General features: G+C 49.6%; 1 protein-coding gene and 1 long non-coding RNA gene across 3 annotated transcripts in view; one reads left to right on the top strand and one right to left on the bottom strand.

The window, feature by feature from the left end:
- LOC138758233 (uncharacterized) overlaps positions 1-24,805 on the top strand; it is a 62,305-nt gene that overhangs the window by 33,263 nt on the left and 4,237 nt on the right. For both annotated transcript variants that reach the window (XM_069926870.1, XM_069926869.1), the window contains exons 4-9: positions 10,690-10,756; positions 10,936-11,029; positions 11,653-11,760; positions 15,283-15,420; positions 15,849-16,048; positions 16,492-16,547. In XM_069926870.1, the coding sequence (XP_069782971.1) occupies positions 10,690-10,756; positions 10,936-11,029; positions 11,653-11,760; positions 15,283-15,420; positions 15,849-16,048; positions 16,492-16,547 (663 nt within the window). The remainder of the gene's footprint in view (positions 1-10,689; positions 10,757-10,935; positions 11,030-11,652; positions 11,761-15,282; positions 15,421-15,848; positions 16,049-16,491; positions 16,548-24,805) is intronic.
- LOC138758239 (uncharacterized) lies at positions 12,312-15,540 on the bottom strand. Its single transcript, XR_011354223.1, has 2 exons — positions 14,027-15,540; positions 12,312-13,126 (listed from the first exon to the last, which is right to left on the bottom strand). It is a non-coding gene; the product is annotated as an uncharacterized lncRNA (long non-coding RNA).

Here is a 24,805-nt window from a genome sequence, read left to right as displayed (position 1 = left end):
TCACCCCTTCCCCTCCTGAGTTGTCCTTTATCCCTTGTCGGACAACCACATCTCCCCTCTCCATTTGGATTTGCGAATCCACTCCCAAGCGTCAACTGAGTTTGCAGTGACCGCTATTTCCCCCCACCCAGCCCCCCCCCAGAAAAGATTTCACTTTTCATATGTCACAAAGGTCACTCTTTTAATTCCCTCCTTATTCTCTCTATTCCATTACCTTCCCTTATTAATTCTTGTCTATACTATCTATATTTTCCTCTAAGTACAGATACATTCACGTATGCACATTGTCTCTATTCACTCTTATACCTCTTTACCCGCATACATATCAATCGTGATCATTTTTACTCTCATTACCCGTCTTCATCCCTCAGTCTATTTTTGTAATTGTTCTGCAAATTTTCGTGCTTTTTCTGGATCCGAGAATAGTCTGTTTTGTTGTCCTGGAATAAATATTTTCAATACCGCTGGATGCTTTAGTATAAATTTATACCCTTTCTTCCATAAAATCGCCTTTGCTGTATTGAACTCTTTTCTCTTCTTTAGGAGTTCAAAACTTATATCTGGATAAATGAAGATTTTTTGCCCTTTATACGCCAGTGGTTTGTTGCCCTCTCTTACTTTTTCCATTGTCTTCTCCAGTACCTTTTCTCTTGTAGTATATCTTAGGAATTTTACTACAATAGATCTTGGTTTTTGTTGTGGTTGTGGTTTAGAGGCCGATACTCTATGTGCCCTTTCTATTTCCATTTCTTGCTATAGTTCTGGACATCCTAGGGTCTTAGGGATCCACTCTTTTATAAACTCCCTCATATTCTTGCCTTCTTCATCTTCCTTAAGGCCCACTATCTTTATGTTATTTCTTCTGTTATAATTTTCCATTGTATCTATTTTTTGAGCTAGTAGTTCTTGTGTCTCTTTAGTTTTTTTATTAGATTCCTCCAATTTCTTTTTTAAGTCTTCTACCTCCATTTCTGCTGCTACTGCCCGCTCTTCCATCTTGTCCATTTTCTTTCCCATTTCTGTTAAGGTCATATCTATTTTATTCATTTTCTCTTCTGTGTTGTTTATTCTTTTTCTTAAATCATTAAATTCCTGTGTTTGCCATTCTTTAAATGACTCCATGTATCCTTTAATAAGAGAAAGTACCTCCTTTATCTTGCCTTTCTTTTCTTCTTCTATTTCACTGTACTCTTCCTCTTCCTCTTCTTCTTCCTCTGGGTTGGCCATCTGTTGTTTCTTTGTTGCCCTTTTCTTCTCTTCTTTCTTGTTTCCATTGTTTTCTGTGGTCTCTTCTTGCTGCAGGTGTTCTGCAGCTGTCGTTGCCGGCTGTGGAGATCGAATCCCCAGCGGGTCCCCCCTCCCGTCGGTGTGTTTTTTTTCATGCGCGTTTGCGCATTTTTACTCGGCTCAGCGAGCCATTTTTGTAGTCCATTATTTACCGAACTGAGGGAGCGGGTTTCTCTCTCCGCAGCGGGCCTCTTCAAACAGGTAAGGCCTTCACCTTTTTCCTCCGTTGTCTTCTCTTCCTCTCTTCTTACCGTTGATTTCGATTTTTCTTTTTTTGTCGCCATCTTCTTTCCACCTTTATACTCACTTTTCTGTAACTTTTATTTCTGTGCCTTTGTGTTTTCCTTTGTTTTTTCCGACTTTTCTGGAGAGGGCTGGAGTTCATTGTCCGGCCACTACTCCATCACGTGACTCCTCCCATTTTAATTTGTCTTTCAATTAATTCTCTAAAATCCTGCCTTTTAAGTAGCATGGAGTTTAATCTCCATCTATACATTCTTGGAGGGATGTCCTCTAACTCTACTGTCAATATTAAGGGTGAATGGTCCGATAGTATTCTAGCTTTATATTCTGTTTTTCTTACTCTATCTTGCATACGAGCTGATAACAAAAATAGGTCTATTCTTGAGTATGTTTTATGTCTAGCCGAGTAATATGAATATTCCTTTTCCTTTGGGTGTTGTTTCCTCCATATATCCAAAAGTTGCATTTCTTCCATCGATTTAATTATAAATTTGGTTACTTTGTTCTTTCTGTTAATTTTTTTTCCCAGTTTTGTCCATAGTTGAATCCAAATTCAGGTTGAAATCCCCTCCTATTAATATGTTCCCTTGCGTATCTGCTATCTTCAAAAAGATATCTTGCATAAACTTTTGATCTTCTTCGTCAGGTGAATATACATTGTGTAGATTTCAAAACTCCGAATATATCTGACATTTTATCATTATATATCTCCCTGCTGGATCTATTATTTCCTCTTCTATTTTAAATGGCACATTTTTACTAATTAATATAGCTACTCCTCTTGCTTTTGAATTATACGATGCTGCTGTTACGTGTCCTACCCAATCTCTCTTTAATTTCTTGTGCTCCAATTCAGTTAAATGTGTTTCTTGCACAAATGCTATATCAATTTTTTCTTTTTTCAGTAAATTTAGCAGTTTCTTCCTTTTAATTTGGTTATGTATTCCATTAATATTTAAAGTTATATAGTTCAACGTAGCCATTTTATACTTTGTTTATCTTCCCTTTCCGTTTCTCCATCATTACCTTTCCTTCTTATCCATTTCTGTTTTCTTGTTTTGAACCCTTTATAAGACAACATTCCTAAAACATCAAACGTTTTCCTTATTCTCCTATTTAAAACTTCTTTAGCCCCAATCTCCCCTTCCCCTCCTGAGTTGTCCTTTATCCCTTGAAGGACAACCACATCTCCCCTCTCCATTTGGATTTGCGAATTCGCTCGCAAGCGTCAGCTGATTTTGCAGTGACCGTAACTCCTCTCCACCCAGCCCCCCCAGAAAAGATTTCACTTTTCATATGTAACAAAGGTCACTCTTTTAATTCCCTCCTTATTCCTTCTATTCCATTTCCTTCCCTTATTAATTCTTGTCTATACTCTTTATATTTTCCTCTAAATATGGATACATTCATGTATGCACACTATACATATACAGCTTTACCCACATACATATAAATCGTGGTCATTTTTACTCTTATTACATGTCTTCATCTCTCTGCTTGTTTTGTAGTTGTTCTGCAAATTTCCTTGCTTCCTCTGGATCCGAGAATAGTCTGTTTTGCTGTCCTGGAATAAATATTTTCAATACCGCTGGATGCTTTAGTATAAATTTATACCCTATCTTCCATAAAATCGCCTTTGCTGTATTGAACTCCTTTCTCTTCTTCAGGAGTTCAAAACTTATATCTGGATAAATGAAGATTTTTCGCCCTTTGTACTCCAGTGGCTTGTTGTCCTCTCTTACTTTCTCCATTGTTTTCTCCAGTACCTTTTCTCTTGTAGTATATCTTAGGAATTTTACTAAAATAGATCTTGGCTTTTGTTGTGGTTGTGGTTTAAAGGCCAATGCTCTATGTGCCCTTTCTATTTCCATTTCTTGCTGTAGTTCTGGACATCCTAGGATCCTGGGGATCCAATCTTTTATAAACTCTCTCATATTCTTGCCTTCTTCATCTTAAGGCCCACTATCTTAATGTTATTGCTTCTGTTATAATTTTCCATTATATCTATTTTCTGAGCTAACAGCTCTTGTGTCTCTTTAACTTTTTTATTAGATTCCTCTAATTTCTTTTTTAAGTCCTCTACCTCCATTTCTACTGCTGCTTCTCGTTCTTCCACCTTGTCCATTTTTTTCCCCATTTCTGTTAAGGTCATATCTATTTTATTCACTTTCTCTTCTGTATTGTTTATTCTTCTTCTTAAATCATTAAATTCTTGCGCTTGCCATTCTTTACATGACTCCATGTATTCTTTAATAAGAGAAAGTATATCCTTTATCTTGCCTTTCCCTTCTTCTTCTATTTCACTGTACTCTTCCTCTTCCTCTGGGTTGGCCATCTGTTGTTTCTTTGTTGCCCTTTTCTTCTCTTCTTTCTTGTTTTCGTTGTCTTCTATGTTCTCCTCTTGCTGCTGCTGTTCTGTAGCTGTCATTGCCGGCTGTGGAGATCAACTCCCCAGCTGGTCACCCCTCCCGTCGGTGTGTTTTTTTTCATGCGCATTGCGCACTTTTACTCGGCTCAGCGAGCCATTTTTGTAGTCCACTTTCTACCGACCTGAGGGAGCGGGTTTCTTTCTCCACCGCGGGCCTCTTCGAACAGGTAAGGCCTTCTCCTTCTTCTTCCGTTGTCTTTTCTTCCTCTCTTCTTACCGTTGGTTTCGATTTTTCTTTTTTCGTCGCCATCTTCTTTCCACCTTTATACTCACTTTACTTTAATTTTTATTTTTGTGCCTTTGTGTTTTCCTTTATTTTCTCCGACTTTTCTGGAGAGGGCTGGAGTTCACCGTCCGGCCACTACTCCATCACGTGACTCCTCCTCTTCTGACTTTCCTGATGAGTTGCTTGTCTCACTTTGCTGGGCTTCTTCTTGCTTTGCTTCTTGCTGTTGGTCCTCTTCTTCTGGGCTACTCATCTCCTGCTGCTGCTCTTCTTTCCTTTTGCTCCCTTTCATGTCGCTGTGCTCTTCTTCCAGCTGAGAGCCCTGGTGTTGGGCATCCCTCAGGTGTTCACGCTGTGTTTGCCCGCTCCTCAGCTGAGCCCCCCTCCTGTCAGTAAGCGCACTTTTGTTTGGCTCAGAGAGCCATTTTTGCAGTCCAACGGTTGGGGGGTGGCGACTCTGCGGGGTCGTCACCAACATCGGAGAACGGGCTCTCTTCTCCATGACAGCTCCATGTTTCTTCATGCAGGTAAGGCCTTCTCCTTTCTCTTTTGGTGTCTTCTTTTTTTCCCGTTGTTTTTACTTTTTCCTTCTTGGGTGCCATTTTCTCTCTTTTCTCTACAACTTTATCTTTTATTTGTTATGTTTTGTGTTTCTTGAACTTTATATTTTCTTCACTTTATTTCTTATTTTCTGGAGAGGGCTAGTATTCCCCTTCCGGCCACTACTCCATCACGAGACTCCTCTGTTGGTATTCCTTTCAAGGGGAATAGTGTAGAAGGGTGAAGAGGTGTTGATGAGGCTCTATGGGGCACTGGGGAGACCTCATTCGGAGAACTGGGTGCAGTTTTGGAGGTAATGATGTTGGAGAGAGTCCAGAGAAGATTTACCAGGATGATTCCTGGAATGCAAGGGCTAACGTACGAGGAACATTTATCGGCTCATGTATTCATTTGAGTCCAGAAGAACGAGAGGGGATCTCAGAAACATTTTGAAAGCTGAAAGGATTGGACAGAGTTGATGTGAATAAGATGTTCCCCTTTGTGGATGAGTCCAGGCCCAGCAGGCACAGTCTTAAAATTGGAAGGTACCTATTTAAAACAGAGACGAGGAGAAATTTCTTAAGCCAGAGGGTTGTGGATTTGTGAAATTTTTTACCACATACATCCATGGAGGCCCGGTCATTAGGGGAATTTAAAGAGGAGAGTGCAAGATATCTAATTAGTCAAGGAATCAAGGGATGGGAGAAAAGGCTGGAATTTGGAACTAGATGTGACATCAGTTTAGCTCAGGGTGGATTTACGGAGCAGACTCAATGGGCCAAATGGCCTACTTCTATTTTCTATTTTCCTCTTTCTCCACTGTAACACCCTGGTCCCCTTCCCCCTGCCAACTTAGTTTAAACCCTCCCTGTCAGTTGTATGTTCCTGTCAGGATCAAAGGCAAGGTTAGCAGGCATAGGGAACCTTGGTTTTTGAGGGATATTTGGGATCTTGTTCAGAAGGTGCAAATGAGGTATTTGAGGAGTATAAAAATTGCAAGAAAAACCTCAGTAAAGAAATCAGGAAAGAAAAAGAAGACATGAGTTTGCTTTGGCAGACAATGTGAAGGGAAATCCTAAGGGTTTCCACAGACATATTAAGAAAAGGGATAGTCAGGGAGAAAACTGATCCCCTTGAAAATCAGCATGGTCAGTGTTGTATGAAGCTGAAAGAGATAGGGGGATCTTAAATGTTTTTTTCCATCAGTATTCACTCAGGAAGCAGTTGTGGGAAGTAAGGAAAACAAGCAGTGAGATCATGGAACCTCTACAGATAAAAGAGGAGGAAGGGCTTGCTGTCTTAAAGCAAATAAGGGTGGATAAATCCCCAGGGCCTGATGAGATATTCCCACTGACCCTAAGGGATGGGAGTGTAGAAATTGCAGGGGCTCTGGCAGAAATATTTAAAAAGTCCTGAGCCCCGGGTGAGGTGCCGGAGGATGGGAGGGTGGCTCACGTTGTTTAAAAAAGGCTCCAAAAGTAACCCTGGAAAGGAAAGGCCGGTGAGCTTGACGTCAGTCGGAGGACAATTATTGGAAGGTATTTAAAGAGATTGGATATACAATTATTTGGATTGTCAGGGACTGATTGGGGATAGTCATCATGGCTTTGTGTGTAGTAGGTAGTGTTTAACCAACCTTAGAGTTTTTCAATGAAGTTACTTGCAAGTTCTGGATATTGTCTACAATGTAGTCGCACTAAAGACCCACACAGAGTTGAAAGTGTGTTGAACTTTCGCGAGCGCTTAAATCCCTCAGAAGCTGATGACACTTGTTACTCCCAGCTGCCAAGCTGTGGGATTGCCCTGCACCTGGAACTCTCACAGTCTGAGCTGCCGCAGACTTGCTTGCCACTCTGTGAGCCGGTTCGCCTTTTGCATGGGTGAGCCACCACATGCCCTCCCCAGATCCGGTGCGAGGTGTGGAGCCCACGGCCAACACCTTTTTAAATCTGACCTCGTTGGAGTGGGGGGTGGCACAGTCACAGGGTGTTTCAGGTCTAGGTGCGCTAGCTTGAGGCAGTCAATGGTGAAGGTCTGTCTCTTCATTGGCGCTCTTATCGAGGATGCATGTGGTTCTGTTCTGATGCACCACCTTGTACAGGCCCTCATATGGCCGCTGGAGTGGAGTTCGGTGCATGCCCCTGTGGACGAAGACATAGTCACAGCCCCAGAGGCCTTGCAGACAAGGAAAGGTGTTGGGACAAGAACTAGTATTCCTATCTTCTTGTGAGCACTGTTGTGGGTATCTCCTCTGTGCCAAGGGCCGCTAGCACAAACTTGCCTGGAATCATCAGTGGAGTGACGAATACCAACTCTGTCAAAGATGTGGCTGTCTTCTTTAGGAGCCCTGCGGATGCCAAGAAGCACCCATGGGAGTTCATCCACCCAATCTGGGCCTCAAATGATTTCCCTGGCCTTGCTCGTCATCAGGCTGAACAGGGGTCACATGATTTGGGTCGCTGATGGTAGGAATCGGTGGTAAAAGTTGATCGTGCCCATGAACTCCTGTAGGCCCTTGACTGTACTGGGCCTGGCAAACTGGCCAATGGCCTCAACTTTCGCCGGCAAGGGAATCGCTCCATGCCGGTTGATGCAATGCCTAAGGAAATCAATGGCTAACAGCCTGAACTGGCATTTCACGTGGTTGATGACCAGCCCGTATTCACTCAGGCGGCGGTAGAGTTGGTGCAGGTGTGTCAAATGCTCGGTGCGAGCGGCTGGCGATCAGGATATCATCTAAGTAGATGAAGGTGAAATCCAAGCTGCACCCCAGAGTCCATGAGTTGCTGGAACATTCATGCTGCATTCTTGAGTCTGAAAGGCATCCACGGGAACTCAAATAGGCCAAACATGGTGTTGATGGCCGTCTTGGGGACATCGCTGGATAGATGTGACCTTAGATAAGGTGTGTGCCCCATGCAAATTGGCCATAAAGTCCTGAATGTGGGACATTGTGTAGCAGTCGGCTGTGGTGGCGTTGTTGAGCCTACTGTAGTCGCCGCATGGCCTCCATCCTCCAGCCAACTTGGGAACCATGTGCAGCAGAGCATGGGCTGTCTGAGTGCCGGACAATCCCCATCTCCTCCATTTTCCTGAACTCCTCCTTGGCAAGATGGAATTTGTCGGGTGGGAGCCTGCGTGCCCTGGTGTGTAGCAGTGTTCCTTGAGTGGGAATGTGGTATTGTACACCATGGTTAGGGGTGTCTGTGGAGAATAGTCGGGATCTCCGCTTGAACTCATTGTCTGACAAATCACAGAGTCCATGTGTGGGGCCGGTAACTTGGCTTTGCCAAGCAAGAAGTTCTGGAAGGTCTTGGCATTCACTAGGTGCCTTCCCTGAGGTCCACCAGGAGGTAGTGCATCCAGATGAAATCTGCACCCAGTAAAGGTTGCGACACTGCTGCCAGCGTAAACAACCAGGTGAAACGGCTGGTACCAAACTGTACTGGGATGGTTCATGTGCTATATGTGCGAATACTGCTGTTGTTGGCAGCAGTGAGCATTGGTCCTGACTTCCTGGCATGGTTGTCGTGGCTTGATGGGGGGGATCTTTTTCCTGGAGTGTTGGTCCCGTAAGTAAAGGTGGCTCTCAAGGTGGCCAGCCTCCATAGCCATGAGAGATGGCTGGCGTTTCCCAGGAAAGAACAAAGTGGGAGGCAATGGACTCCTGAACCCCAGTTTTGTTGGTAAAAACACCAACGGTCCAAACTGGGGTCACTCCCTGCTGCGGGCATCACGGGGTTCATTGGTGGCACGGGGGAAGGCCTGGGACTTAGAGCATGACACAGCAATTTGGTTGATGGAGGCTTCGCCATGCTGCTTGGTGTGCCATTGGATACCTGTGTGGGTTGCTACATTGTGTGGGCCACTGAAATCATTGCCAGCGATGAGGAGGTGGATATCTTCTGGCATCTACTTGAGAAAGACGTTTGAACAGTTAACATGGCTTTTGGCTGCCTGCTAGTGTCAGCATCTTGTTAATTAAGGCCAATGGTGCGCAGTCATCTAGGCCGTCCATGTGGAGCAACTGCGCTGCGTACGGATCAGAAGCACCTTGATTGTTTCATACCTCTCCACAACTGGTGGCTGGTGTAGGAAGTCGATGATGCGGCCTGCTGTTCCCTGGTCAAGTGAACTGACCCACATAGTAGTACTTTGTGGCATCCGAGACAATTTTCCTGATCTGGAATCGGGCATCAGCCTGTTCAAACCAGACCTGCGGCTGCAAGGTCCAGGTCGGCAATTTTGGTGAAACTGCATTCCGTGCGCTTGGGTCGGTCTGTTATCATTGGGTCCAAATGTCTTTTGGACTGTGGGGGTCACCAACGTAGTGGCACTAGGCATGCAGCAAGCAAAAGAACCGCAGAGCCGCCACAACATGGACTTTTGCAAGGCCTTAGACAAGGTCCCACATGGGACGTTCATCAGGAAAGTTCAGACGCTGGGTATTCATGGTGAAGTAGTGAACTGGATTTGACAATGGCTGGACAGAAGCCAGAGTGCAGTGGCGGACGATGCTTCTCAGACTGGAGGCCTGTGCCTAGTGGGGTCCCTCAGGGATCAGTGCTGGGACTATCGCTGTTTGTCATCGATATCAATGATCTGGATAATAATGTGGTAAATTGGATCAGCAGGTTTGCAGACGACACTGAGATTGGAGATGTTGTGGACAGAGAGGAAGGTTTTTAAAGTTTGCAGAGGGATCTGGACCAGCTGGAAAAATGGGCTGGATAATGTGCGATGGAATTTAATGTAAAAAAGTGTGAGATGTTATATTTTGGAAGGACAAACCAAGAAAGGACGTCCATGGTGAACAGTTAGGCACTGAGGAGTGCGGTGGAACAGAGGGATCTGGGGATACAGATACATAATTCCCTGAATGTGGCGTCACAGGTGGACAGGGTTGGAAAGAGCTTTTGGCACATTGGCCTTCATAAATCAAAGTATTGAGTACAGGAGTTGGGATGTTATGGTGAAGTTGTACAAGACATCGGTGAGGCCACATTTGGGGCATTGGGGTATTTGGAGTACCGGCCCCACACCTGGACTTTGTCAGTTTTGATCACCGAGCTACAGAAAGAAAGAAACTATTATAGAAAGAGTGCAGAGAAATTTTACTGGGATGTTGCCTGGACTTCAGGAACCGAGTTACAGGGAAAGGTTAAACAGAATGAAGGGCGATTTGATCGAGGTGTTTAAAATTATGAGAGGGATAGAGTAAATGTAGGTCGGCTTTTTCCACTTAGGGTGGATGAGATCCAAACCAGAGTTAAGGATGAAAGGGGAGAAGTTTAAGGGGAACACGAGGGGGAACTTCTTCACACAGAGAGAACGGTGGGAGTGTGGAACGAGCTGAGGTGGTGAATGAGGGCTCAATTTTAACACTGAAAAGGAATTTTGATGGGTATATGGATGGGAGGAGTACGGAGGGCTATGGACTGGGTGCAGGTCAGTGGGACTAGGCAAAAGAAAATGGTTCAGCACAACTAGAAGGGCCGAAAGGGCCAGTTTCTGTGCTGGAGGGTTCCATGGTTCACTCCGGGAGTGTGTGACGTGTCTTGGGGAAAGGGAGCTTACTCTGTGTCCCACCCCGGGAGTGTGTGACAGGACTGGGGGAGAGGGAGTTTCACTCATTGTCCCACTCTGGGGGTGTGTGACAGGACGGGAGAGAGAGCTTCACTCTGTGTCCCACCCAGGGAATGTGTAATGGGACAGGGGAGAGGGAGCTTCACTCTGTGTCCCACCCTGGGAGAGTGTGATGGGACAGGGGGAGAGGGAGCTTCACTCTGTGTCCCACCCTGGGAGAGAGTGACGGGACAGGGGGAGAGGGAGCTTCACTCTGTGTCCCACCCTGGGAGAGTGTGACGGGACAGGGGGAGAGGGAGCTTCACTCTGTGTCCCTCCCTGGGAGTGTATGACGGGATGGGGAGAGGGAACAGCACACTGTGACTGACCTATCTTGCAGGAACCGATCAGGAAAAATCGACACCCCAAACACCAGTGATGTTTTTGCTGAAATGATCACGTTTCAGGTGCGTTTTTGCAGCATTGACTCATTTCCCTAAAACTGCCCCCTCATCCCCTCCCCACCTCTCTCTTCCTCTTTACCTCAATATTCAATCCTTCCCTAATTTTCTCCCCCACCTCTTTCTCTCCTCCCCCTCTCTCCCCCCCAGCCCCAGAGGTGACGATACCCCCGTCTCGTCCACAGTCATCGGTGGGGGATGAGCACTCATTGTTGCTCCGCCAGTCGAAGCAGCGAAATCAGTCCCGCCTCAAACTCTCCGGCCTGATACCGAAGAAAGGTAAATCTGGTGATCCCACTCCCCCTCCCCACAAGACCCCCGGAGTAAGTCCGGCCTTCGCGATCCCACTTCCCATCCCCGTGAGACCGCCAGAGTAAATCTGGTCTTTGTGATCCCACTCCCCCTTCCCAGCAAGATCCCCGGAGTAAATCCGGCCTCCATGATCCCACTCACTCTCCCACTGAGACCCCCAGAATAAATCCGGCCTCCACGATCCCACTCACCCTCCCCACGAGGCCCCCGCAGTAAATCTGGCCTTCATGATCCTACTACCCCTCCCACTGAGACCTCCAGAGTAAATCCATCCTCCACCATCCCACTCCCCCTCCCAGTGAGACCCCCGGAGTAAATCTACTTTCTGTGATCCCACTCGCCCTCCCCACGAGACCCTCAGAGTAAATCCGGCCTCCACCATCCCAATCCCTGTCCCCACAAGACTCCCTTCCCTGCAAGATCCACAGGGGAGAGTGCGAATCTGCAGAGCTACCGGCAAATGCAGTTTAGGGGGAGACGTCTGATGCTAAATGGGCAAAGGATGTTCGTCTGACAACTCCCTGCTTTGTTTTGGCTCTGTGATACCCCCATCCTTGTTTCACCCCCAACCCCAAACCTCCCATGGACAGGTGACATCAGCAAGGTGACGCCAGAAAGGAGCCTTGGGGACACATCCATGGAGGAGTCATCCTTCAAAGTGACACAGATTCCCACACCAAGCATCTCTCCGGTAAAGGGTACGCTCCAACCCCCACACCCCTCTCCCCAACACCCACCTTCCCTTCTACTCCACTTTCTCCTCACTGACATCCGAGATCACAGACACGCTGCAAAAAATTGGGAGTTTTGCAGAACAGATAGACCTCAGGGTATGGGTATGGACACAGTGAATGGTGGGAAGTGTTGTAGATAGAGAGATCTCCGGTACAGGGACCGACACAGTAAACGGTGGGGATTGTTGTAGAACAGAGACCTTGGGGTTCAGGCCTGACACGGTGAACAGTGGGAAGTGTTGGAAAACAGAGAAACCCTGGGGTACGGGGACTGACATGGTGAACAGTGGAGAGTGTTGAAGAACAGAGAGACCTTGGGGTACGGAGTCCGACATGGTGAACAGTGGGGAGTGTTGTAGAATAGAGAGATCTCAGTATACAGGGACCGACATGGTGAACGGTGGGGAATGTCGTAGAACAGAGAGACCTCGGGTTACGGGGACCGACAGAGTGAACAGTAGGGGGGACTTTACTGTTGTGATGGATTTTCTTGGCCCTACCCCACATGCCATCTCTTCTTTCTTTTTTCAATCATTTTATTAAACATATTATAGTAAACAATACAGGAGGAGAATTGAATCCAGAATCGAATAGTAAAAATAGAAACATCAATATATTGCACTACAGGTAGTCCTCGACTTCTGAGTTACGTCTACCCACACATACGACCAAAATATTTTAAAAATGTATTAAAACTACTGTTTGAGTTCATATTTTGTATTAAAAGTACTGTATACAGTGGTCCCCGCTCCTTTTGGGAGCATGACGACTACTTCCCAGCGGCGACCCAAGGAACCCGTTCCCCGACTTGCGACTGAACCCAAGTTACAACTAACCTTTCGGTCCCCATTGTGGTCATAAGTCGGGGACTACCTGTAACTAATACAACGTGTAACATTATAACATATTGAACAACATTATCCCTTTTCTTCAATTTGGAATATTCAAAAACAGAGAGAAAAAAATAGTTAAAACCCATCGAACCAACCAACTAAACGACAAAAAGGGCTGGTCAGCCTAAACGGATAGTTCACGACAACAGATCAGTACAAACGATTTATCTGATGATAGTCAATAAAAAAACAACAGAAATCCAAAACAATCAAAATACAGATTAACTCATATGGAAATAGTTTATAACAGGACACTAAGTCTCTTCAAACTTAACAGAGGTATCAAAAGTGCAGCTTCTCATTTTTTTCTAAACTTAAACGACATAATTTGAGAGAGCCGTTGCATCAAAGTCTGTGAATTCCGATCTTCTGGCCAACAGTGTTGTGAAGGCTACAACCCGATGTGCAGAGGTGGGAACTCGACCCCCCCTCAGGAACTAGAATTCCAAAAATAGCAGTCAGTGGATTGGTTGCAATCTAATCCCCGTCTTGAAAATACCTGTCCAATATTTCTCCAATATAGTTCAAGACCAAAACATACGCGTTAGTGTGGCCACTTGTGATTTATATTGATCACACATGGGACGAACATTAGGAAAGATACGGACCAATTTATCTTTCGACCTATGAATCCAATGGACCCCTTTAAACTGAATCAATGAGTGTCAGGCACATAATGAAGAAGTTTTAGCCTTCCAAAAATTTTGACCCAAAGTCCCTCTGAGAGAACTGAATGAGTTCCAATTCCCAAGATCCTCTAATGTTATCATTAAAGATCGATTGAAATTTTAATAAATATTATCTATTAAACCCTTATGGAAAGGATTCACATGAAAAAGAGAATCAACCAAATCAGGTCGATATGATAGAGGAATATCTTGTTCAAAAAACATCCAACTTGGAAATATCTAAAAGAACACTTCAGTATATTATATTTGTTAGATATTATATCAAGACATTAAACAGATCCAAAAAATAGACAATTACTTTGCTTTTCCAAAAAGAAAAGGTTTAATCTATTATAGACAATGAGAAAAAAAAAATTGAGATAAATAATAAAATTAGTGAAATTGAAACCAAATCCGTAACGATGTTGAAGTATTGGGCTAAAGGTATGTCTACTAATCTTAGCAATTGTAACAGGAAGAGCAGCTCCCAATAAGGAAGTGAATGAATACCTCTGTACAGATTTCAATTCCAAATCTGTCCAACAAGGATGTTCAGGTTTGTGGAATATTAACTGCCCAATAATAAAGTCTAAGATTAGGTAAAGCCATACCACCACCATTTCTTTAATTTCTGCAAATGAAAGGTTGGGTAGGTATATATTTACTCACTATCGGATTCTTATTATTCCATTTACCTGTATAAGAGGAAATTTTAGTCAAAATTGTTAAAAAATTATTTAGGCATTAAAAACTGGAACTGCTTGAAAATATAAACAAAGATTTGGGTAAAATTATCATCTTGAACCATATATAATCATATAACAATTACAGCACAGAAACAGGCCCATCTAGTCCATGCCAAACACCTTTTCCCACCTTGCCCATTGACCTGCCCCTGACCCATACCCTTCCCACATCCTTCTCGTCCATATACCTACCCAACCATTCCTTCAATATTAAAATCGAGCCCACATCAACCACTTTGGGCGGAAGATCATTCTACAATCCCACCACCCTCTGAGTGAAGAAATTCCTCCTCATGTTTCATCGAAACTTTTCCCCCTTCAATCTCAATCCACGTTCTCTTGTTTGAATCTCCCCCACAGCCCTTTTACAGTATGGGCATCCCAGTCAATGTGTGGAAAGTTAAAATCTTCTACAACCATCACCTTTGTTTACTACACATATATCTTCTCCTTATAAATTTGCTCCTCTAATTCCCTCTGTCTATTAGGGGGTCTATAAATCATCCCCATTAGTGTTTTCATGCCTTTACCATTCCACCCAAATAGCTTCAATGGATGAGCCCTCCAATCAATCTTGCCATAACACCGCTGTAATGTTTTCTCTAACAAGCAATGCGACTCCTCCACCATTTATTCTCCGTTGAATCACGCCTAAAGCAATGGAATCCTGGAATATTAGCTGCCAATCATGCCCCTCCTGCAACGATGGAGGGTGTTATAGAGCAGAGATCTCGGGATACAGGGATCGACACAGTGAACTGTGGGGAGTGTTGTAGAACAGAGAGATCTCGGGGTACGGGGACCGACACGGTGAATAGTGGGGTTGAACAGCAGAGAGACCTCGGGGTACGGGGACCGATACAGTGAACAATGGGAGTGTTGTAGAACAGAGAGAGACCTCGGGGTACGGGACAAAACAAAAATGGTGAACAGTGGGGAGTGTTGTAGAAAAGAGAGACTTCGGGGTACGGGGACCAACATGATGAACAGTGGGAAGTGTTGTAGAACAGAGAGACAAATGGTGAATGGTGGGGAGTGTTGTAGAACAGAGAGACCTCGGGGTACGGGGACAGATGGTGAATGGTGGGGAGTGTTGTAGAACAGAGAGACTTCGGGGTTCGGGGATTGACACGGTGAATGGTGGGCTGGGGACCTAACTGCTGTGATGATTTTTGTCAGCACTACCCTATACTCCATCTCACCGATCTCGGGAAGCAGCTCAGGAACCCCAACTGGAGAGCAGTGTAGAGTCGGAGGGGTCCAAGGATTCGATCAACTTGACGAAGATTCCCAGACTGCCTTTGGAACAGGACAAGGGTAATCAATTCCGTACTCCCTCCCCTCCCCCCCCCATCACCCCACTGCCACTCGAACCTTACCCCTCTCCCTGACGCCCCTCCCCCCTCTGACCCCCTTCCCTCTGACCCCCTTCCCTCTGACCCCCTTCCCTCTGACCCCCTTCCCTCTGACCCCCTTCCCTCTGACCCCCTTCCCTCTGACCCCCTTCCCTCTGACCCCCTTCCCTCTGACCCCCTTCCCTCTGACCCCCTTCCCTCTGACCCCCTTCCCTCTGACCCCCTTCCCTCTGACCCCCTTCCCTCTGACCCCCTTCCCTCTGACCCCCTTCCCTCTGACCCCCTTCCCTCTGACCCTCCTCTCTCACTGACACCCCCTCTCCCTCTGACAACCTTCCCCCATTGAACTCCCTCCCATCCCCTTCTGACCACTCCTCCCTCGACTGACAGAGCCCGAGGACAGCAGCGAGTCAGATGTCACAGCCCTGGAAGTGACACAGATCCCAGCCCCACGAAAGACAAAAGGTGGAGAAGCTGCAACCCAATGGGGCTGGACCCCACACCACCCAGCGAGGACCCAGGTCCCCTCTGGTCCTGGGCCGGATCAGGTACAACAACCACTCCCCCAGCAACGGAAGCCAGTGGCTAAGGTGAGTGGGACTGGAGGTGAGGAGGAGGATAGAGAGAAAGAGAGAGGGAGGAGAGGGATGAGAAGGTGGGGAAGAGGGTTAGGGGGAGAGAGGTGTGTGGAGGAAAGGGGGTGAACAGGAGGGTGTAGGGAGAGTAGGGCTTGGACAGTAGAGTGGTGAGGGGAGCGAGAGAGTAGTGGTGGACAGGAGATGGGGTAGACAGGTGAAGAGGAGAGGGTGTGGACAAAGGGTGAGTGCAATAGTGGGATGTGGCAGGGCAGGAGAGATGTGAGAGGAAATGGTGAGAGGAAGATAGACTGCAGGGTGATGGTGAGGGGATGGTGAAGGGGAGGTCAGGACAAATGGAGGCATGAGTGGGGAAGGAGGATGCAGGGGACAGGGAGAAGTTGGGGAGGATGGAACTAAGGGAGAGAAAATGGCTTCACATGGACTCTCTTCCTCAGATGCTGTCAGACACTATCAGAATGAGAGGCCCCATGAAGTCAGGGATCGAACACCTGTGAGTGTAATGCTCACTGTAACCCTCTCCAGGCCCGTCCACCCCTCCCTGTCTTTATAACTCCCTCCGGTCCCCCACACGCACCCCCCCCCCCCCGTCTCTTTAACTCTCGCTGTTCCCCTTCACCCCTCCCTGTCTCTGTCACCCCCTCCGGTCCCCTATACCCCACCCTGACTCTGTAACCCCCAACAAATCCCCTACACCCCTCCCTATCTTTTTATTCCTCTCAGGTCCCTCAAACTCCCCCCTGTCTCTGTAACCTCCTCTGGTCCCTACACCCATCCCTGTCTCTGTACCTCCCCGGTCCCCGACACCCTTTCCTGTCTCTATAATCCCCTCTGGACCCCAACAAACCTTCCTGTCTGTAACCCCCTCCTATCCCCTATACCTCTCCCTATCTCTGTAACTCGCTCCGGTCGCCTACACGTCCCCCCCACCACCAGTCTGTTTAACCACTGCTTTTCCCCTATACCCCACCCTGGTCTCTTTAACCCCCTCCGGTCCCTTAAACCCCTCCCTGTCTCTGTAATCTCCCAAGGTCCCCTATACCCCTCCTTCTCTCTGTAACCCTATCTCATCCCCGACACCCTCCCTGTCTTTGTAATTCCCTCCGGTCCCCCACATCCCCTCCCCCTTCTCATTAACGCCCACTCTTCCTGTACACTCCACCCTGTCTTTGTAACACCCTCGAGTCCGCTACACCCCTCCCTGTCACTGTAACCCTCTCCCATCCCTTAAACGCCTCTCTCTCAATAACCCCATCTGGTCCCGAAGCCCTCCCTGTCTTTATAACTCCCTCCAATCCCCCCCATCCCCACCCTTCTCATTAATCCCCACTGTTCCCCTACGCCCCTCCCTGTCTTTGTAACTCGCTCTGGTCCCTCACACCAACCCCCCACCAACTCATTAACCCCCACTGTTCCCCAACACCCCTCCCTGTCTCTGAAACCCCCTGCAATCCCCTACACCCCTTCCTGTCTCTTAAACCCACTCTGGTCCGTTACACCCCTCCCTGTCTCTGTAACCCGCTCCGTTCCCCTACTCCCCTCCCTGTCACTGTAACCCCTTCCTGTCCCCTACACCCATCCCTGTCTCTGTAAACCCCTCCAGTCCACTACACCCCTCCCTGTCCCTGTAACCCCCACCAGTCCCGACACCTCTCAGTGTCTCTGTAACCCACTCTGGTCCCCGACACCCATCCCTGTCTCTAGAACCCATTCAATCCCCAACAACCATCCCTGTCTCTGTAACCCCCTCCGGTATCCGACACCCCTTCCTGTCACTGTAACCCCATCTGGTCCCTGACTCCCTCCATGTCTTTGTAACTCCAACTGGTCCACCACATCTCTGCCCCCTTCTCATTAACCCCCGCTGTTCCCCTACATCCCTTCCTGTCTCTATAACCCCCTCCAGATCCCTACACCCATCACTGTCACTGTAACTCCTTTCGGTCCCCTACACCCCTCCCTGTCTCTGTAAACCCTCCAGTCCCCTACGACCTCCCTGTCTTGGTAACTCCGTCCGGTCCCCCACACTCCCGCCCCCCACATCTGTTTAACCTCCGGTGTTTCCTTACACCCTTCGCTGCCTCTGTAACCCCTTCCAGTCCCCTACTTCCCTCCCTGTCCCTGTAACCACTCCAGTCCCCTCTCTGTCTCTGTAACCGCTCCAGTTGCCTACTCCCCTCCCTGTCTCTGTAACCCCCTCCAGTTCCCTACACCCTTCCCTGTCTCTGTAACTCCCCTGGTACCCTACACCCCTCCCTGTCTCTATAACCCCCACCAGACCCCTACATCCCTCCCTGTCTCTGTCAGCCTCTCCAGTCCCAACATCCATCCTTGTCTCTTTCATCCTCTCCGGTCCCCTACAACAATCCCCATCCCTGTAACTCCCCCAGTCCGCTACACCCTTCCCTGTCTCAATAACCCAATGGGACCCCTACATCCCTCCCTGTCTCTGTAGTCCCCTCCGGTACCCTACACCCTTCCCCGTCTCTGTAACTCCCCCAGTATTCTACACCCCTCCCTGTCTCTGTAACCCACTCCGGTCCGCAACACCCTTCCCTGTCTCTATAACCCCTTTGGGACTCCTACATCTCTCCCTGTCTCTGTAGCCCCCTCCGGTACCCTACACCCTTCCCTGTCTCTGTAACTCCCCCGGTATTCTACACCCCTCCCTGTCTCTGTAACCCACTCCGGTACCCTACACCCTTCCCTGTCTCTGTAACTCCCCCGGTATTCTACACCCCTCCCTGTCTCTATAAACCACACCGGACCCCTACAATCTTCCCTTTCTCTGTAACCCATTCCAGTCCCCTACACCCCTTCCTGTCTCTGTAACCCCCTCCTGTCCCCTACACCTATCCCTGTATCTGTAAATTCCTCCAGTCCACAACACCCCTCCCTGACTCATTAACCCCTGCTGTTCCCCTACACCCCTCCCTGTATCTGTAACCCACTCCGGTCCACTACACCTCACTGTCTCTGTAACCCCCCTCCAGTCCCCTCCTCCCCTCCTTGTCTGTATAACCCACTCCGGTCCCTTAAAGCTCTCCCTGTCTCTGTAATTCCCCAAGGTCCCCTATACCCCAGCCTCCTTCTGTAACCCTATCTGGTCCCCGATGCCCTCCCTGTCTTTGTAATTCCCTCCAGTCCCCCACATCACCCCCCGCGACCCTTCTCATTAACGCCCGCTGTTCCTGTACACTCTTTTCTGTTTTTGTAAGATGTTCCGGTCCGCTACAGCCCCTCCAGAACTGAACACCCCTTCTTGTCTCTGTAACTCCATATGGTCGCTGACTCCCTCCCTGTCTTTGTAACTCCCTCCAGTCCCCCACACCCCCTCGTCTGTTTAACCTCCGCTGTAACCTTACACCCCTCGCTGTCTCTGTAACCCCCTGCAGTCCCCTACTTCCCTCCCTGTCTCTGTAACCCCCCCTCTGGTCCCCTACACCCCTCCCTCTCTCTCTAAACCCTCTGGTACCCTCTATCCCTCCCTGTCTCTGTAATGCCCAACACCCATCCCCGTCTTTGTAACCCACACCGGTCCCCTACACCCTTCCCTTTCTCTGTAACCCCCACCAGTCCCTACACACCTCAGTGTCTCTGTAACCCCATCTGGTCCCCGACACCCATCCTTTTCTCTGGAACCCCCTCCAATCCCCAACAGCCCTCACTGTCTCTGTAATACCCTCCGTTCCCCTACTCCCCTCCATGTCTCTGTAACCCTCTCCCTTTTCCTACACCCCTCCATGTCTCTGTAACTCCTCCGGTCCCCAACACTCCACCATGTCTCTGTAACCCCATGCGGTCCCCTCCCCGACACACCTCCCTGTCTCTGTAACCCCCTCCTATCCACTACACCCCTCCCTGTCTCTGTAAACTCCTCCGGTCCCCTATACCCCACCCTGTCTCTGTAACCCTATTTGGTCCCCGATGCCCTCTCTGTCTTTTTAACCCTCTCAGGTCCCACACAACCCCCTCCCTGTCTCTGTAACCCCCTCTGGTTCCTACACCCATCCCTGTCTCTGTAACTCCACTGGTCACCAACACACTTACGTGTCTCTATAATCCCCTCCAGCCCCCTACACCCCACCCTGTCTCTGAACCCACTCCAGACCCCAACATCCCTCCCTGTCTCTGTAACCCACTACAGTCCCTTGCACCCCTAACTGTCTCTCTAACCCCCTCCGTTTCCCTACACCCCTCCATGTCTATGTAACCCCCTGCAGTCCCTGACACACCTCCCTGTCTCTGAAACCCACTCCAGTCCGCAACTCCCCACACTCCTCACTGTCTCTGTAACCTCCTCTGATCCCCTACACCCCTTCCTGTCTCTGTAACCCCCTCCTGTCCCCTACACCTATCCCTGTATCTGTAAATTCCTCCAGTCCACAACACCCCTCCCTGACTCATTAACCCCTGCTGTTCCCCTACACCCCTCCCTGTATCTGTAACCCACTCCGGTCCACGACACCTCACTGTCTCTGTAACCCCCTCCAGTCCCAGAAAACCCTCCTTTTCTGTAACCCCCTCCTATCCCCTCCACCCCTCCCTTTCTCTGTAACCCACTCCGGTCCCTTAACCCCCTCCCTGTCTCTGTCACCCATTCCGGTCCACTACACTCCTACCTGATTCTGTAACCACCTCCGGTCCCCTACACCCCTCCCTGTCTCTGAAACCCACTCCAGACTCCAACATCCCTTCCTGTCTCTGTAAGCCCCTTCCTGTCACCTACACCCTTCCCTGTCTCTGTAACCTCCTCCAGTCCCCGAAACCCCTCCGTGTCTCTGAAACCCACTCCGGTCCCCTACATCCCTCCCTGTCTCTGTAACCCACTCCGGTCCCTTAACCCCCTCCCTGTCTATGTCACCCCCTCCGGTTCCTTCCCATCTGACTCTGAAACCCACTCCAGTCCCCTACATTCCTCCGTGTCTCTGTAACCCTCTCCGGTGCCCTACATCCCTCCCTGGCACTGTAACCCCCTCTGGTCCCCTACACCCATCTGTAACCCTATCCAGTCCACTACATCCCTCCCTGTGTTTTAAGCCCCTCCGGTCCCCCACATCCCTCCCCCACTGATCATTAACGCCCGCTGTTCCCCTGCAACCCTTCCTGTCTTTGTAACACCTTCCATTCTCCTACAAACTTCCACCTTCTCATTAACGCCCGCTGTTCCCCTACATCCCTCCGTGTCTTGGTAACGCCCTCCGGTCCGCAACACTCCTCCCTGTCTCTGTAACCCCCAACCAATCCCCGACGCTCACTCTGTCTTTTTAACCCTCTCAGGTCCCACACAACCCCCTCCCTGTCTATGTAACCCCCCTCTGCTCCCTACACCCATCCCTGTCTCTGTAACTTCCCCGGTTCCCTCCACACCTCCCTGTCTCTATAATCCCCTCCGGTCTCCTACACCCCTCCCTGTTTCTGTAACCCCCTCCGGTCCCCCATACCCCACCCTGTGTCTGTATCGCTCCGGTCGTCTACAGCCCTCTCTGTCCCTGTAACCCACTCCGGTCCCCTACGACTTCCTAGTCTTTGTACCTCCCTCTGGTCCCCCACACCACCCCCCCTCCCCATGTCTGTTTAACCTCCGCTGTTCCCCTACACCGCTCCCTGTCTCTGAAACCCCCTGCGATCCCCTACACCCCTTCCTGTCTCTTAAACCCACTCCGGTGCGTTAAACCCCTCCCTGTCTCTGTATCCCACTCTGGTCCCTACTCCCATCCTTGTATCTGTAACCCGCTCTGTTACCCTACTCCCCTCCCTGTCACTATAACCCACTCCCGTCCCCTACACCCATCCCTGTCTCTATAAACCCCTCCAGTCCACAACACCCCTCCCTGTCTCATTAACCCCTGCTGTTCCCCTACACCCCTCCCTGTATCAAACCCACTCCGGTCCACTACACTCCTACCTGTCTCTGTAACCACCTCCGGTCCCATACACCCGTCCGAGTCTCTATAAAACCTCTCCAGTCACCTACACCCGTCCCTGTCTCTGTAACCCCCCCCCCCCGATACTCTACACCCTTCTGACTGTGAAACCCACTCCGGTCCCCTACAACCCTCCCCGTAACTGTAACTCGCTCCGCTCCCTTAAACCCCTCCCTGTGTTTCTAACCCCTTCGGGTCCCCAACACCCCACACCTCACTGTCTCTGTAACCCCCTCCGGTCCCCTACACCCCTTCCTGTCTCTGTAAGCCCCTCCTGTCACCTACACCCTTCCCTGTCTCTGTAACCTCCTCCAGTCCCCTATACCCCTCCGTGTCTCTGTAACGCACTCCGGTACCCTCCACCCCTCCCTGACAATGTAACCCCCTCCGGTTCCTTACACCCGTCCCTGTCTCTGTAACCCTCTCCAGTACTCTACACCCATCTGACTCTGTAACCCACTCCGGTCCCTTAACCCCCTCCCTGTCTATGTCACCCCCTCCGGTACCCTATACCCCTCCCTGTCAATGAAACCCCCTCCGGTTCCTTCCCATCTGACTCTGAAACCCACTCCAGTCCCCTACATTCCTCCGTGTCTCTGTAACCCTCTCCGGTGCCCTACACCCCTCCCTGGCACTGTATCCCCCTCTGGTCCCCTACACCCATCCCTGTCTCTGTAACCCTATCCAGTCCACTACACCCCTCCCTGTGTTTTAAGCCCCTCCGGTCCCCCATATCCCTCTCCCACTGATCATTAACGCCCGCTGTTCCCCTGCAACCCTTCCTGTCTTTGTAACACCTTCCATTCTCCTACAAACTTCCACCTTCTCATTAACGCCCGCTGTTCCCCTACATCCCTCCGTGTCTTGGTAACGCCCTCCGGTCCGCAACACTCCTCCCTGTCTCTGTAACCCCCAACCAATCCCCAACGCCCACTCTGTCTTTTTAACCCTCTCAGGTTCCACACAACCCCCTCCCTGTCTATGTAACCCCCCTCTGCTCCCTACACCCATCCCTGTCTCTGTAACTTCCCTGGTTCCCTCCACACCTCCCTGTCTCTATAATCCCCTCCGGTCCCCTACACCCCTCCCTGTTTCTGTAACCCCCTCCGGTCCCCCATACCCAACCCTGTGTCTGTATCGCTCCGGTCGCCTACAGCCCTCTCTGTCCCTGTAACCCACTCCGGTCCCCTACGACTTCCTAGTCTTTGTACCTCCCTCTGGTCCCCCACACCACCCCCCCTCCCCACGTCTGTTTAACCTCCGCTGTTCCCCTACACCCCTCCCTGTCTTTGAAACCCCCTGCGATCCCCTACACCCCTTCCTGTCTCTTAAACCCACTCCGGTGCGTTACACCCCTCCCTGTCTCTGTAACCCCCTCTGGTCCCTACTCCCATCCTTGTATCTGTAACCTGCTCTGTTCCCCTACTCCCCACCTGTCACGATAACCCCCTCCCGTCCCTGACACCCATCCCTGTCTCTATAAACCCCTCCAGTCCACAACACCCCTCCCTGTCTCATTAACCCCTGCTGTTCCCCTACACCCCTCCCTGTATCAAACCCACTCCGGTCCACTACACACCTACCTGTCTCTGCAACCACCTCCGGTCCCATACACCCGTCCCTATCTCTGTAACTGTTTCTGGTCCCCTACACCCATCCCTGTCTCTGTAACTCCCCTCCATTAACCTACACCCCACCATGTCTATGCAACCCCCTCCATTCCCCTACACCCCTCCATTTCTCTGTAACCCCTTCTGGTCCCAACATCCCTCCCTGTCTCTGTAACCGACTCCGTTCCCCTACACCCCTCCATGTCTCTGTAACCCCCTTCATTCCCCTATACCCCTTTATGTCTCTATACCTCTCCAGTCTCCTACACCCCCTGCCCCTTTTTTTGTAACGCCCCTCTGGTCCCCTGCACCCCCCTTTCTTTGTAACACCCCTCCTCGTCTTTCTAACCCCCTCCGGTCCCCTATACCCCTCCCTGTCTCTGTAATGCCCAACATCCATCCCGGTCTTTGTAACGCACACCAGTACCCTACACCCCTCCCTTTCTCTGTAACTCCATCTGATCCCTGACTCCCACACTGTCTTTGTAACTCTCTCCAGTCCCTCACATCTCCCCCCCTTCACATTAAACCCCGCTGTTCTACTACACCCCTCCCTGTATCTGTAACCCACTCCGGTCTCGTACACTCCACCCAGTCTCTGTAACCCCCCTCCAGTACTCTACACCCATATGTCTCTGAAACCCTCTCCGGTCCCCTATAACCCTACTTGTCACTGTAACCCCATCCAGTACCTGACACCCATCCCTGTCTCTGTAACCCCTTCCAGTCCACTACACCCCTCCCTGTCTCTGTAATGCCCTCTGGTCCGCAACACCTTTCCCCATCTCTGTAATCCCCTCCGGTCCTCTACACACCTCCCTGTCACTGTCAACCCTCTGGTCCCCTACGACCACCCTGTCTTTGTAACTCCCTCCGGTCCCCCACACTCCCGCTCTGCCCCCCTGTCTGTTTAACCTCCGCTGTTCCCTTACACCCTTCACTGTCTCTGTAACCCCCTCCAGTCTCCTACTTCCCTCCCTGTCTCTGTAACCAACTCCGGTCCCCTCTCTGTCTCTGTAACCCACTCCAGTTCCCTACAACCCTCCCTTTCTCTGTAACTCCCTCCGGTTCTCTACACCCATCTGACTCTGAAACCCACTCCGGTCCCCTACATTCCTCCTTGTCTCTGTAACCCACTCTGGTGCCCTACACCCCTCCCTGACACTGTAACCACCTCTGGTCCCCTACACCCATCCCTGTCTCTGCAACCCCAT

Source organism: Narcine bancroftii, chromosome 3, assembly GCF_036971445.1.
Source record: "Narcine bancroftii isolate sNarBan1 chromosome 3, sNarBan1.hap1, whole genome shotgun sequence".
NCBI classification, from domain to species: Eukaryota; Metazoa; Chordata; class Chondrichthyes; order Torpediniformes; family Narcinidae; genus Narcine; species Narcine bancroftii.
Note: the sequence above shows the minus strand (reverse complement) of the source record. Positions and strands in the feature narration are given on the sequence as shown.